At 48.4% G+C, this 14,639-nt stretch overlaps 1 protein-coding gene across 8 annotated transcripts in view; it reads right to left on the bottom strand.

Moving 5' to 3' along the window:
• Positions 1 to 14,639, bottom strand: part of FAM120B (family with sequence similarity 120 member B) — a 71,595-nt gene that overhangs the window by 45,163 nt on the left and 11,793 nt on the right. For 6 of the 8 annotated variants that reach the window (XR_002125896.1, XR_002125897.1, XR_002125893.1 and 3 more), the window contains 2 exons: positions 12,556 to 13,773; positions 9,083 to 9,263 (listed from right to left, as the gene is read on the bottom strand). The exons of 1 other annotated variant lie outside the window; for it this stretch is intronic. Coding sequence is in view for 1 of the 7 variants with exons in the window: in XM_019659477.1 (XP_019515022.1) it covers positions 9,083 to 9,263; positions 12,556 to 13,773 (1,399 nt within the window). In the remaining 6 variants the exon portion in view is untranslated. Of the gene's footprint in view, positions 1 to 2,645; positions 5,743 to 9,082; positions 9,264 to 12,555; positions 13,774 to 14,639 lie in introns of those variants that run through there. One more of the 8 variants, XR_002125898.1, reaches the window with a different exon arrangement.

Here is a 14,639-nt window from a genome sequence, read left to right as displayed (position 1 = left end):
AAAAAAAAAAAAAAAAAAAAAAAAAAACCACCAGGGACATTTTATGTTATTCCCTTTCTTGTTAAGACCGGGGAAGTGAAGTTTTGGACACATGTTCCAAGAGAAATGCCGCCTGGTCACCAGTTTCTCGGCTGCACTCCAGGAGGGAAGGGCGGCCCCTGAGCCCTGCTCTGTTCAAGGCCAGCACCACTCCCTCCGTCTCCCAGGCCAGCAAGGTAAGTCTGCTCCAAAGCACAATATACGAAGTTAATGAAAAGACAAAAGCTTCTGCTTTGAAAGCGAGCAAGCGACTTGCATGCGGTGAGTTTCGCTGACTGCACGACCTGGTCACAGAACAAGACTTACATGTCCCCAGAGTGCAGCGCTCACCCTGTCTCCGGCACACAGCCTGGGCATGAAACTTAATCTCTGTGTGTGACGCTGACTGGCCAGAAGTGAAACAAATCAGGTTAGCTGATGGGAATCTCCCTTCCCTAAGGGAGGTTTCCCTGACACTGTGGGAAGGACACAGGAAAGAAGGGTATTCAACAAGTACCTTCTCTAAGCAGGGGCAGGTAAAGGGGTGTGAAGTTGGAACTGGGAGCAGGTCACTGGAGAGTGGGGACAGGTGACTTAACAGACCTCAACACGCCTTCTTCTAACACAGGCAGGTAAGAGGGCCGCGCTCAGAGGCTAGAAAATGCCGACATTCACAGAGACTGCATTTGGTGGTCTGGGAACATCTCTACCCACATCTAAATACTCAGATGGCACCGTTTCCACTTTTAATCCAGGTTATCCCCCCTACACACACAGTTACAGCTCCCTGTTCCTTCCAACCTGCAGCCAGGGGCTTGTGTGACCTGAGATCTTCTTAAGATAAAAATGAACACATTTTCCTGTGTGTTCTGGAAAATCCCAGAGTTTGGCCCATTCTCTGGGGAACCACATCACTTCCGAGGTTTTAACCTGGCATGCACTTTGAACTATAGCAGAAACATCTGCAGTAATTTGGTTTGTCTGAATTACACTGAAATAACCTTAAATGCCTGCAGAGCAAGAAAAGCAGAAGAGGGAACTGGGTTTGGCGATTCCTGAGGGAAAAGGCTGGCTTTCTCACTGGAACGGTCAGCACTGGGCTCTGAGCTCAGGAAGCAAAGGAAGAGCTAGAGCAGAAGCTGTCTGCTAATCTCTCCTTCACGACGGCTCTACACATGGTAACGGAGAAACGCCACAAACCTGCCCGCTAGGCCCAAAGGTCCCCAAGACTCCACCCTGTGAAGTCTCCTGCATGTAACTGAAACGTCTCTCCCCGGCAGCGAGGGTGTGCAGCGGTCCACATCTCCACCGCCCTACAGTCTCGGACTGGACTATGGAACACAAACCCGAGAGCCGACTCCTCCGGCAGGTGTGGGGGGCTGCAATGCAGGGGGAGACAGGAGACGCACCGTGCATTTCAACCTCCCAGTTATGTGCTTTTCAAGTCTGGTAACCATCCTCTAGACTTTTAAAAAATACTTGTCCTATAGTTCTATAACATTTTTACACTGCTATTTAACCTATAATTGCTGTGGCCTTAGTCCTTAAAAAATAGAGTAACTCCCTATGCTTCTGAACATTTCTGTTTGTTTGTTTTACTGAGCCCTCCTGCCACCTGCTGGCAGCTGCTGGCAGCTCAGCTTGAGCAGGGAATCGAACCGGCAATCCTGTTGCTCAGAGCTTGCAGTCTTGAGCGAGCTCTTAACCAACTGAGCCACTTGGCCGGCCCAATTGTGAACATTTTTGAAGACAAATCACCTTTTAGGTCAACACCAGGATTTCAATGCAATGGTGGCCGAAGGCACTCTGTGAAGGTGCCACACTGACTGGACACTCACTTACAGGGCTCACGATCCTGTCACGGACCGTCAGTCTCCCCAGAACGCTCACGGGGGAGAGTGAGGGAGGGTGGCTAGGATCAGGACGGCTGCCGCGGGGCTTCCGTAAAACACGGTTAGCTGCCGAGGCACCGAGGACCGCACAGATCCTGCCTCTGCTGCTTCCGGTTTCTTCCATTTCCCCAAACTTAGGAGGTTTCACAGTGGCTTAAGCTCGGATGATCATTAGGGAGACTACAAATCAGAGACACTGAGAAGCAGAGGTGAGAATGGGTATGAGACTGGGGCGGGCTGAGAGCTGAGGATTTCAGCTCTCCCCACGTCTGGCCACCCAAATACCATGACATCAACTAAGAAGCCACGCAGGAGCGAGGCCAACCTGCCACTCCAACGCAATCAGATAACCGGCACGTCCAATTGGTCAGCCCTCCACGCTATCCCCATCATCAGGACTCTGAAGTATCGAGGCTTCGACCAGGGCCTGGGACTCTATGGCCTCTAGTGCCCACAGCCACAGAGGTTTAAGGCCTGGCTCTGTGCTGAGAGTCCTAACCATGCAGCTAAAGGACCTCTGATGCCACGTCTCACTTTAAATGAGTGGGCTCATGCCTGCCAATTGCACTGGGCAGGAGACGGCTGCTTACCTGCTGAGACTGGTTGTCTCTTGCCCTCCTGCCCGTGAAATTCAAGCTTTAGACTTGTCCTTTCCTAAGGAATGCCTTGCTAAATGCAAAGCCTCCTAAAAAGGTGGTACTTAAAATATACACTCAACAAACATTTGTCGATTACCTCAGTGTGGCAAAATGCCACCTGGACAGCCCCGGCCAGCTCAGCCACAGCCCAGCAGACAGTGACCATATGCGAACACGTGCACCAGCCGCGGTGGCCTCGGGGGGAAAAGCACACAGTGCCGTCAGACAGGAACTTGCTGTTCACGAGGGGCAGGGAGGGATGTGGAGGAGTTCGTTTTCAAGGGCTAGCGGGATGCACAGAATTGATCAGAAGAATGGCCTGAGCCAGAAAAATAAATGCTGCATTTGTCCACATGGTCAGTTTTTAAAGCAATGCAAGTGAACGGGATAGCTGGGGCGCAAGAGGGCCAAGTCCAGCTCGGAGGACTGCCACACATGGAGGGCAGCAGACAGCAAGAGCCAGGAGGGGAGGGGCGAGCTGTCACCACACCCAGGGTTCCAGCGGGGACTCAGCTGTTAGGGAGGACTGGCAGATGGCCGAGCTTCAATGCAGAGGAGACAGAGGTGAGGGCTCACTCAGGGCACCAGGACAGTGGCCTCGATGGACAGATGAAGGAAAGAGGGAAGCTTTTCCACAGAGTTGAGAGTGAATGGGGGAATGTTCCCATAATGGAGGGACAAAAAAACAGGAATTAGAAGATGCAGAAACACAGACTATAACCCCGAAGTCAACACCCATCTCCTAGCAGTGCTAGTAACAGAAAACAAAGACAACGAAGAGGAGAAAAATTTGTGAACATCAAGGATAAAGAGAATATTTTAAAACGTCTCAAGAGAAAACAAGTCACCAAGAAATGAACAAGGCACATTCGCACTTACTTACCTTTGCCGGCGCCTGGAACCCAAGGACTGCGGGCACGGCTGGCATGGGCGGGCTGCCCACCCGTCCACCCACCATCAGTCACTCCGGGTCTGGACAAACTTTTGAAGCCAGTGCCTCCTCACGTTGGACACTCTTCACCCCGAGTTTCTGCCCAGAGGCACTGTGCCCCACAGCCGAGGCAGGGGGAGCGTCTCCAGCTCTAGGCTGTTCTGGCAGCGGGGCCTCTGGGCAGAGCCCCAGAGAGCGGGCGCCGTGCGCTGAGGACTACATGCCGGCCGGACAAGACAACTACGGGGGAGCCCTGCTGACCAGACGCTGGGACCTGACAGTGGGGTCCCAGCAGCCAATGTGCAGAGTCCTCATGACACACCTGGCTGGCACTCAGGTGACCGTGCAGGAAGGCCAGGCCTCAGGAGTGGGGCCACGCTGGCTCTAGAATCAAAGTTCCTACAGACCCACACCGATAAAGCTTACGGCAAGCCCTAACAGGTCAGGAAAGAACAAAAGTCAATGCTCTCGATAGCCTGTGTCCAAAACCTTCCAGCAGATGACCATGAAATACCGTGTATCCCCATGTATAAGACGCACCCTCTTTTGAAAAATTTGGGGTCTAAAAACTGGGTGTGTCTTATACGGTCGATGTATGAACACAAAAATAAGCACGAAAAAATCAGCTAATGCAAGTAAAAAAACTTCTACAACCACTGTATAAGACGCACCCAGTTTTTAGACCCAAATTTTTAGAAAGAGGCTGCGTCTTATACATGGGGAAACACAGTACTGCATGTGAGAACACGTAACGGGGACCATGCGGGCCCATTATGAGGTGAGAAGTCAGTAAGTGGACACAGGCCCAGGAACGACAGGGGTGAAAGAGCTGGCAGAGGAGGACTTGAAAAAGCTACTGTGGTTGAATTTAACGACCTACGAAGACAGGGAAGGCCGAAACGGAAGATTTACAGCCAGTATCTGAAACGATGGCCTCGCTGGATCGGTTAACAGTGGGTTAGATGGTGGGGAAGACAGGCTCACTGAACTTGACAACAGCAGCAGCAGGAATTACCCAAGTGGAAACACAGAGAGAAGAGGCTTAAACCAGTCTCGGTGCCTACGGGACACGATGAGGCATAAACCATACACAAGTAACTGGAGGCCCAGAGTGAGAGGTGGGAGAGATGAAGACAGAAAACAGTATCTGATGAAATAATGCTCAGCTTTTTCTCAAATTTGATAGGAAACACAAACTCACAGATCCAAGAAACTCAAGGCTCCAAAGCGGCATGAACATAGTATAAGCCACTCCTAAACTTAGCTTAAACAAACTGCTGAAACCCAGTGATCGAGAGAAAACCCTTACAGATGGCCTGAGAAAAACACGCATTACACATGGGGAGTGTTGCTCTCAGGCCGTCTATAAGGGTTTTCTTCTCGATCACAGGAAGAAGGACCATTGTCATCGCATGAAAAATAACACAAGCCAGGGGCAACAATACGACATGTTTAAAGTGCTGAACAAAAAAATACCCAAAATTCTACATCCAGCAAAATTAACCTCTTAAAGGTATTTTCCGGAAAAAAGCTCAGGGAAATAAAATGAGCACCGCAAGACACATAAAAACAAGTTCTTCAGAGGAAGGAACTAAAGATGAAGAACTTGGATCTCAGAAATTGTGCAGCACATAAAAGACTTTTTCACTGATTAATTCCTTTAACAGACAACTGACTGCCTAGATAAGGGCTGCAAAATCACAGCCCATGGGCCACATCTGGCCTGCTTGTTTTCAGACAGTCTGAACCCTAATAATGTCTTTTATATTATTTTAAATGCCTGGAAAATTACCAGAAGAACATTCTGTGATATAGGAAGATAGTATCAATTCAAATTTTGTGACATGAGAAAACTAGATAAAGCTTTATTAGCACATAGCCACACTCCATCACGGACGTACTATCTGTGGCTATGTCTGCACCACAGCAGCAGGCCTCAGTATCTGTTACACAGACTGTGGGGGAACCGCAAAGCCTAAAATGTTTACCATCATCTGGCCCTTCACAGAAAAAGCTTGCCAGCCCCTAGTTTAAAGAAAAAATAAGAATTGTGTATTATGGAGTTTAAGATACATGCATAATCTCAAAAGGATATGTATGTTTCCATTTATGTAACAGTCTGCAAACAACCAGAACACAGATGGAGGACAGACAAGCAGTCATCAGAGGGCAGGACACAACGGGCAGTGCACGGGAGTCCCTTTGTGGTGAGAGGCCGGTGCTGTATCTTGACGTGGGATAAAACTGCACAGAACGACGGGCCGGCCGAGTGGCGCGATGGTTAAGAACTCGCTTGGGATGCCAGAGGGCCCCGGTTCGGATCCCACATATGAGGGCCAGTGACACTGCCCTCCACAGCTAAGATGCTGAACAACAGCTCAACCTGGAGCTGGGCTGCTGTGAGTCGCCGGCGACGGCGTGGGCTGCAGTCCCTGTGGCAGCGGGTTGCCATGGGCTACCGTGTGTAGCCAGCAGCCAGCGTGAGCGGCCAGCAGCCGCCGTGAGTGGCCATCCAGAAGCCGGCGACTGATCTGCCTCACCCTGGAAGAGCGCAATGATGGTGCCAACTTGGGCCAGTGAAGCAACATCCTCCACAACTAGACTGAAGAACAAAACGACAGCAACTTGTCTGTTCCCCTTCCCCCAATTCCCCAGCACTGTTCCCATCCCCCCAATTCACCAATAAAAAAAAAAATCTTTAAAAGAAAAAAAAAAAAACTGCACACAACGACACACACACACACACACACACGAGGGAGTGTAAAAGCCGTGAGGAGTGAGTACGGTCTGCAGTCAGTTTCCACTTTATACTGTGTTTTATTTATCACACAGGCTGTCTGTCATCTTTGGGGAGCACTGGGTCACCTCTATGTGGAACTCAATGTACTAGTGTAACTCCTGTGAGTGTGTAACTATTTCAAAATAAAAAGTTTTAGAAACATGAAGGAGACATAAAGCAGCAATAACAAAAATAATGAAAACAAAAGTACACTGTTGTAGGTTTTTACATTACACATAACATGATATAATAACTACCTGAAGGCAGATTGTGATAATTTAAAGATGAATATCATAAACCCTAGGTAAACCACCAAAAAAACAACAGGTGAATCTAACAATCCCAAAGAAGATAACAAACAAAATACTAAAAATTTTTCAATTGATCCAAAAGAAATCAGAAGAGGAGGAAATAAACTGGGGGGTGGGGAGCAAAGCGAAGAGCAAAACAGGAGACTTAAACGCAATCATGTCAATAGTTACTTTCTCTGTTAATAGTCTAAGCATGCCAATTAAAAGACGGAGATTTTTTTTGGTCGGACACTATGCTTGTCAGGTGATATGCTGCTTAAACAGGTGTACTTTAAATATAAAGAAATAATTTAAAAGTAAAAGGACAGGAAAAAGATACAGCATGAAGATACATCAACCCTAAGAAAACTGGAGTGTTTATATTACATTAGTGTCCAACAAAGCCAACGTGAAGACAAGGAATATTACCGGATTTTTACAAAGAGAAATCTCATTCTGTTAAGAGACAGTTCATTAAGAAACATCATAATCCTCAATATAAATGCACATAAGAACAGAACTTCCAAAATATCTGAAGCAAAAACTAACAGAGCTGAACGTATAAATAAAAATCACAACAACATCTGAAGATTTCAACACTATTCCCTCAAGAACTAAGAACAAGTTGACAGAAAATTGGTACGAGACCTGAACAGGCTTATTAATATTACTGATATTTATGGAAGGCAATATGCCATGGTAGGGTGTACATAATTTCCAGGCAAACATAGAAGAATAAGCTAAGCAAACAACATACAACATGCCTCATCATCAGTACCATAAATAAACCAGCAACAGCGGCATTTTATTTTCATATCCTAATACTGTAAACTTCATTAGAAAACCAAAACGTTAGAAAGAAAAAAGGAAAAATTATGAAGACACGTTCAATGAGAGTGACTCTTCCTGTTACTATGGTTACCTACTGACGTTATCTATATGACTGCAAGTATAAAGAGCATTAACAAAGTATGGAATTTAAGTTAGTGCACTTTACGTATTTTAACTTCATTTAAGAAAATACAGTTGGGCCGGCCGAGAGGCGCGTTGGTTAAGAGCTGGCTTGGGATGCCAGAGGGCCCCGGTTCGGATCCCACATATGAGGGCCAGTGACACTGCCCTCCACAGCTAAGATGCTGAACAACAGCTCGACCTGGAGCTGGGCTGCCGGGAATCGCAGGCCATGGCGTAGGCTGCAGCCCCTGTGGCAGTGGGTTGCCATGGGCTACCGTGTGTGGCCAGCAGCCAGCGTGAGCAGCCAGCCATCGCAGTGAGCGGCCGTCCAGAAGCCGGCGACTGATCTGCCTCGTCCAGGAAGAGCGCAATGATGGTGCCAACTTGGGCCAGTGAAGCAACGTCCTCCACAACTAGACTGAAGAACAAAACGACAGCAACTTGTCTGTTCCCATCCCCCCAATTCCCAAATAAAAAAATCTTTAAAAAAGAAAATACAGTTGACTGAGCAGCACAAAGTCCAGTTATTCCCAGATTTAATAAGTGGAACCGCACAGTTCAAATCCGTTTTCCATGGTCAAGTGTATTTTCGAGCCAGTTGGGGGTCTGCGGGCGCAGAGGGCCGAGGGTAGTTATACATGGACTTTTGACTGAGTGAGGGGCCAGTGCCCCTAACACTGCATTGCTAAGGGTCAGGTGCTCTATAAACAATTCCAGGCAAGTTTTATTCTATGATGGAAAATGTTTCTCATGATGAAAATATGTTATTTTAATCCTAGTCAATGTGTAATCATTCATGTTCAGAAAGAATACGGGCAGAGAGCCACATAAGACAAAATAGGAAAAAATCATTTAGACACTATTTGTTCCCTTTTGTTTCTGTTTATAGATCAGCTTCTTTCTCATGATGTAAATTCATTTCTCATCTCAGCCCTCTCAAATCAGACCACGGCGGTACAGTCGGCCTGCCTCGGTGAGCAGGGCTCGACCTCGGAGGTAACTAAGTGCATCAACCGCCGGCAGTCTGTGCGAAGTGACTTCTCCTGCCCCAAGCCCACTACTCCTCGGGGGGTTACAGGCCTAACTGCACACGTGGTGTTAAAACAAGGTCCTCCCGACACACCCGCTGCTACTGCGCAGTGGAATACAGATGGGAACACGCACAGACTTCATTACGAGGCCCTAATGAAAATTCTGTTTATATTTTAAAATATGAAGTACTGGATTTTCTACACTTCTTTTATGAAAATCACATTTCGACACTGTCTTCTAATAATAAGTACACCCTACACCCTACAGGAGGAAAGGGTTTTCACATCTTTAAAAAAGCACATAAAAATATAACATTTTATAAAAACAATGCCCTCGTCTTGTAAGGACTACCGATCGGCTGCTTGCTGATTAGCTGAAGACGTCCCATGGCATTTACCTAACTCTACACACATCAGCGGTATCCTCAATTTCAGATTTCAGAGAAACCAACCTTGCTTAGCTGTATCTGTGCCCCAAAAGGATGCACTTGCCTTGGTCTGGCCAGTTGGTCACAAGTCAGTGCAAACGGCGCAGCCCGGGACCCTCACCTTGGCCGCTCCCCAGCAGGAGGGAGTAGGCACGCTGCCGCACGGGGCGGTACACAAAGGCCTGGCTGGGCAGAGCCTGGTCCAGCGCGTCCTCCAGGGTGTTGCTGCATTCGATCTCCCCACTGGTCAGGATGTTGTACACCAGGTAGCTCTCCCCCTGGACGTGGCGCGTCCTGGCAACCTGCTCAACAGTGAAACACATGAGTTCCTCCTCGAAAACAAAACCACAGCCTTCAAACAGAATAGTCAACGCCTTTATGTCACAGGCTGGGTGTTTTTCTAGGCACTTGGAAATGAAACAACTGTCAAAGCCAGGACATCGAAGCGGCATTTCTGCTTCCTTTCCTTTGGGCTTCTGGGCTCAAAGTGCTGATTACGCAACCCGCCCCCCCGCCCAGTCTCCAGCCACTCAGCTGACCTGCCATGCTGACTTCCAAAGCATCTCATTTTGTCCACCTGAGAGTAAACAATGCCACAGAAGGCTCTAGCTGAGCCCTACCCCGTCTCTCATCTCCCCTCTCCCTCGCCAACCCGCCCTGCCTTCTGGCACACACAGATGCAATCACTACCCTGCTCAAAGCATCTGAATGGCTGCCACAAACTCTCCACCCTCGCACTCAAGGCCCCGCTTCAACAGCACCTCCTCCTCTCCCCGCACAACCATCTCGCCCTCATAGAAATGGCCATGAGCCGGTCACCATGGCACGCCCTCGCAGTTCCTGGGGATGCAACCCTCCCTGCCTTCACCTGTACTCCATAACACTTATCCCTTCCAGTCCCTCCCAACCTCCCAAGTCACAAGCCTCTTCCTTTTGAGGTTCACCCGTGTCACCCTGCCCATGAACCCCTTCCTCTCTCCCCGACACAGCTCACCTCCCCCCCCCCGCCTCACATGTACCCAATACAAGTTACCGTCTGATCCCCGACCCAACGTAACCCCTGGGAGTAGAAATGGCAGCACAATCAAGCACTTGTCCCTACCTTACTGAGTGAAACGTGTGCTGAACACTTACCTGTTTCTGCCTGGCAATGCCAGCAGTTTCGGCACATGGTAGGTGACAACACACATGATTTTAACTGATGCCACTTTCTTATTAAGTAAGTACTCAAAATCGGAAGGGCGATCATAACCGACATACAGGTTTGATTTTCCTGAACATTCTTATCATTGCAGGAGTACAGTCATCCAGATTACTGTTCAAAAATTTAAATCTAAGCAGTCCACGGCTAAAAGCACTTACAGTGTAGTATTAAGATAACTTGGAATAGCAAAACTCCATGAGTCAGGCTGTCTCGTTATTTATACATACTTAAGCACTTAACAGTTATGCGGGCTGCTGCCACACGAGCACGGCCGCCTGCAGGCACAGGGCAGCCCGGGGTGCCTTTCCCGACCTTGTCCTTCAGGCTCCCCGGTCTACCTCAGATGCCACCTCGGAAGCCCCCCTTACAGGTTCCTCCACTCTGGCTCTCGCTCTCAAGACTACTGACCCCACCGTCTGGGCTCTGCGGGGGGCCACAGGGAAGACTCTAACGTGCAGTCAAAGCTTGGGTTCAAATCAGGGTCTGCAAAGCACGTCCTGTGTGACTTAGCCTTTCACACCTGTGTCCCCTTGTGAGCAGGGACACAAGTGCATCTGGCTGCAGAGCTGCATGCTGCTAGGTGGTGATGCGAGGGACACTGGGATAAGTGCAGACAGCTGCGTAAGGATGCATTATGGACGGGTATCTGCATGGTCCATCTATTTCTATAGCCGACCTGCAGAACAGCACTGAAAGTATTTAAGAATGTCTGGATTTCGCTCTTCTCTGTCCATCTCCACACTCCTTTCCATTTTCCCGGCTCTGAGTACGGAGTCTGCTCAGGGGTCTTAATTCTTTCTCACCACCCGACCTTTTCCCCCATGCTGTGCTCCGCGCTCCCTACCGCCACCAACGCTTGGAGTTCCAAGTCTACCCTTCCTCCAATTTCCAACCCACATTCTTTTTCCTCTACAAGCACATAAGAATACGCTTCAAGGTCGAATAGTTTCCTCAACTCCTCAATACTTTCCCACCGATAACTCTCCTAAAGCATGCATCACAATCTACTTTTTACAGTAATTTTCTGTGTAATAAATTAGCTTATCTGCTACAATGCATGTAAGAGAGAGAGGTGGAGGGCTTTGCAGGGTAGCAGGACTCCTTACAGCTCACAGAGGGAGGAACAAGTCACAAAGGAGAGAGCTTGTAGCTGCAAGACAGAGAGAACCAACACTTCCCTCGGGAACTAAGGAGCAACTACTATGACACAGACAGTGTGACAGGCACAAGGGGGGTTTGGCAGGGAGACATTAATCAAACATGAAATCCCAATGAGCATGCGCTACAAATGTCAGGCACACATGCCAGCAGGGTGGCTGCTCAGGGGGCTTCTGAGGGCGTGACTACCCAGCTGTGACAGGAAACACTAGCAGAAGGGCAGGACAGCTTTCCAGAGCAAGAAGGGGCGTGGGAGTGGCTAGGTGAGGACGTGCCTCGGCTCCTCTGAGGCTAGTGTTCGGTCCTCGGAGGATGAAATGCAAATGTGGCTTCCTTCCTGCATGCAGCGTCACAGACGGACTGGGAGGGCACAGTGTGCGGGACAGACAAAGGATGGCTCGGGCTGCGGAGGGAAGAGTCGCCGACAGGTAAACGTACCAAGCCTGGGAGAGACGGGTTACACAAAATGGGACAGCTAATTCCTAGCTTTGTAGCTACATAACTAGATGAAAGATGGCGACACTCACGATGCCAGGAACAGTAACAGGTTGGTGGGTAATGTCATGAGTTTGCTTTTGAACTTGTTAAGAAGGGATGTGGGCATGCACCTTATCTGTAACTCAGGGTTCAATGACATAATCTATGTAATGCACCTCGCACAGAACCTCACACAGAAGTGGTTCGACAGTGGCCCTCCCGTCAAAACCCCTCAAGGCCCCTCTATTACTTTCAGAACTAAGACCAAATTCTTGGTGTGGTATTTAATAGTCTTCACAATCTGGCTGCGGTCTACCTTTCCCCAATTTTTCTCCCTACTTCCCGCCTCAAACCCCATGCTCCAGCCTGCTGTTCGACCACTGTGCCCAGTGTGACACAACCCCACACTCGGCACCCTTTGTGCCCCCACCACCCAGTCACTGCCTGTTCAAAGCCAATGTCAGACCCCCATTAAGGTCTGGCTCCAGTTCTACTCTTCTGCGAACTTCTCTCTGCACCTTAGTGCACAGTGATCACTCTCCTTCAAATTCCGAGAACTCTCTCTCTTCTGTAACTGTGTCAATATAGTTTATGATGTGTTTTCATGGATTGTTTCATGAAACCAAATGCCTGGGGTCCTGGTCTGTGTCCCTAGTGCCGTCACCGCTGCAGGCAGGCAGTACTCACTGACAAGTCCCTTGATGGGTACATTTTCAACCCGGATATATTCAATTCGGGCGGGCATGTCTACGTACCTTTAGGATTTCAGTGTCTGAAACCATGGTGACTTGTTGCTTGACTTCAGGCTCCATATTCATGGAGTCTTCTTGTTTAATTTCAGGGTCTGTACGCACAGGAATTTCCTGGTTGGGTGCAGGGTCTGAACACATAGGACTTTCTTGGTTGGATTCAGGGTCTGTACACACAGGAATTTCTTGCTTAGATTCAGGGTCTGAACTCATGGGTACCACCTGCTTGTGCAAAGTTGTTAAACCTTTGGGTTTTTGGAAAATCCACGGAGATGTCTGTCCTGGCAAAAGATACGATGCCACCCCTTTATAAAAAAGAGCTTTGTTTGGTCCCAAAGGTAACATCTCTTCTAGCTTTTTCTCACCTTGATGTAAGCGAAGAACTTTAGCTATGTGGTGTGCTACAGCTAAGACAGTGTTGCCTTTCTTGTCAAAGTTCTCTTTCACAGAGGTATAGGAAGACAAGCACTTGTACCGGAAGCTTTCAAACACGCCTTCCGGGACGATGTCATTGCCAAGCAGGCAGGCCAGAAGAGGAAGGTCTGCCGGGCCGAGGTCCAGACTCTCACAGAGCTTCTGCCTACAGAGCATGATGGTGTCGAGACTGTCCAGGCAGAGTTCGCTAATTGAAAAGTAGGGACAGGTATCATAAATTAAGTAGTCGGTGTCTTCTCCGAGAATCCCAAGACAGTCATTCTGGAGGCCATAGGATGCCACCTCATAGTCGGCCTCCTGTAATGAACACAGAGTTTCCTGACCCAGGGTCTTCAAAGCAAAACGTGTAAATATGGCCAGCCCCGAGGGGATGAAGAACATGTTTCTGCTGGGCTGCTCCCTGTGGGACTTGATGTAATGGAAAATCCTGGCTATTTCCCTGTTGTTCTTGAGTCTTCGTTTCACCCACACATCTCTCTTACCCTGCTCCACCATGCCATCAAAGAAGAATATCAACTTGATGCCAAAAGTTTCAAAGGTTTTAACAAAGTCTCGCAAAGCAGAAAAGTACTCTCTCCACTGGCCACCACAAACCCACGACTCGGGAGTGTACCAGTACCTGAGGCAGCACATGGCGTCCACCACGATGGTGGGCGTGCAGCCCGGGTGCTTGCTCCGGTGGCGCTCGGCCAGCTCTCTGAGATTAACTACGGTACATACATGTGGGCAGGTACTTGCAACAAAGCCCTGCAAGCCTCTTACACCCATAGCTGCACTCCTGGAAAAGCCCTGGAAAGGAAAACAGAGTAACAATTATGGCATTATCAGTAGACATACGGCGCCTTAAAAGCAAACACAAGGCAATACCTAATACGTATTCTCCATTTCCAAAGAACTCTGGTCACCAACATGACATGTAACAACGGGCTAGTGAGGAGTTTTCAATGAAAACGCATGAGGAACTTGACCTGAGTGGAAGTTACCCGAATTGGATTTTCACAAAGACTATATCATTCAACAGATTTCTCAGCTAATTTCAAAATCAGGTTAACAGTTTTCAAAGAAATAATACTTCCCATGTAGGAACTCAACTAGAAGTTAATTTTGAAAACATAAAACATAAACTGGTACACGCAACCTGGATGTTTCTCACACTTATTTTGCTGAGCGAAAGAAGCCAGACCAAAAGAGAGCACACACTGTACAGTTACATTTATATAAAAATTCTAGTTCACTGCAAGTTGAGCTCATTTGTAGTGACAGAGAGTCTTTCAGTGGTTCCCTGGGTGGGGGCACGTGGGAGGGGAGAATTTACAAAGTGGAAACTTCTGAGGTGATGAGTCTGTTCATTACCTGGACTGTGGTGATGGTGTCACGGTGAACGTGCTAAACCTTGTTAAACTGGACACTATAAACATGTGCACTTTCCTGCATGGCAAGTACGCCTCAACAACGGTATTGAAAAGAAAACTACAGCTGACCCTTGAACAACGTGAGGGCGCCGACCGCTACGCTTGAAAATCCACTTATATCTTAAGTCGGCCCTCTGCATATGCGGATCCCCAACTTCGGATAAAAAAATACAGTAATGAGGGGGCGGCCAGTTAGCTCAGTTGGTTAGAGCGCAGGCTCATTACACTAAGGTTGCCAGTTTG

The sequence above is a fragment of the Hipposideros armiger genome, unplaced genomic scaffold (genome assembly GCF_001890085.2).
Source record: "Hipposideros armiger isolate ML-2016 unplaced genomic scaffold, ASM189008v1 scaffold_299, whole genome shotgun sequence".
Taxonomy (NCBI): Eukaryota; Metazoa; Chordata; class Mammalia; order Chiroptera; family Hipposideridae; genus Hipposideros; species Hipposideros armiger.
The sequence above is the reverse complement of the archived record's forward strand: the minus strand, read 5'-3'. Positions and strand labels throughout refer to the sequence as shown.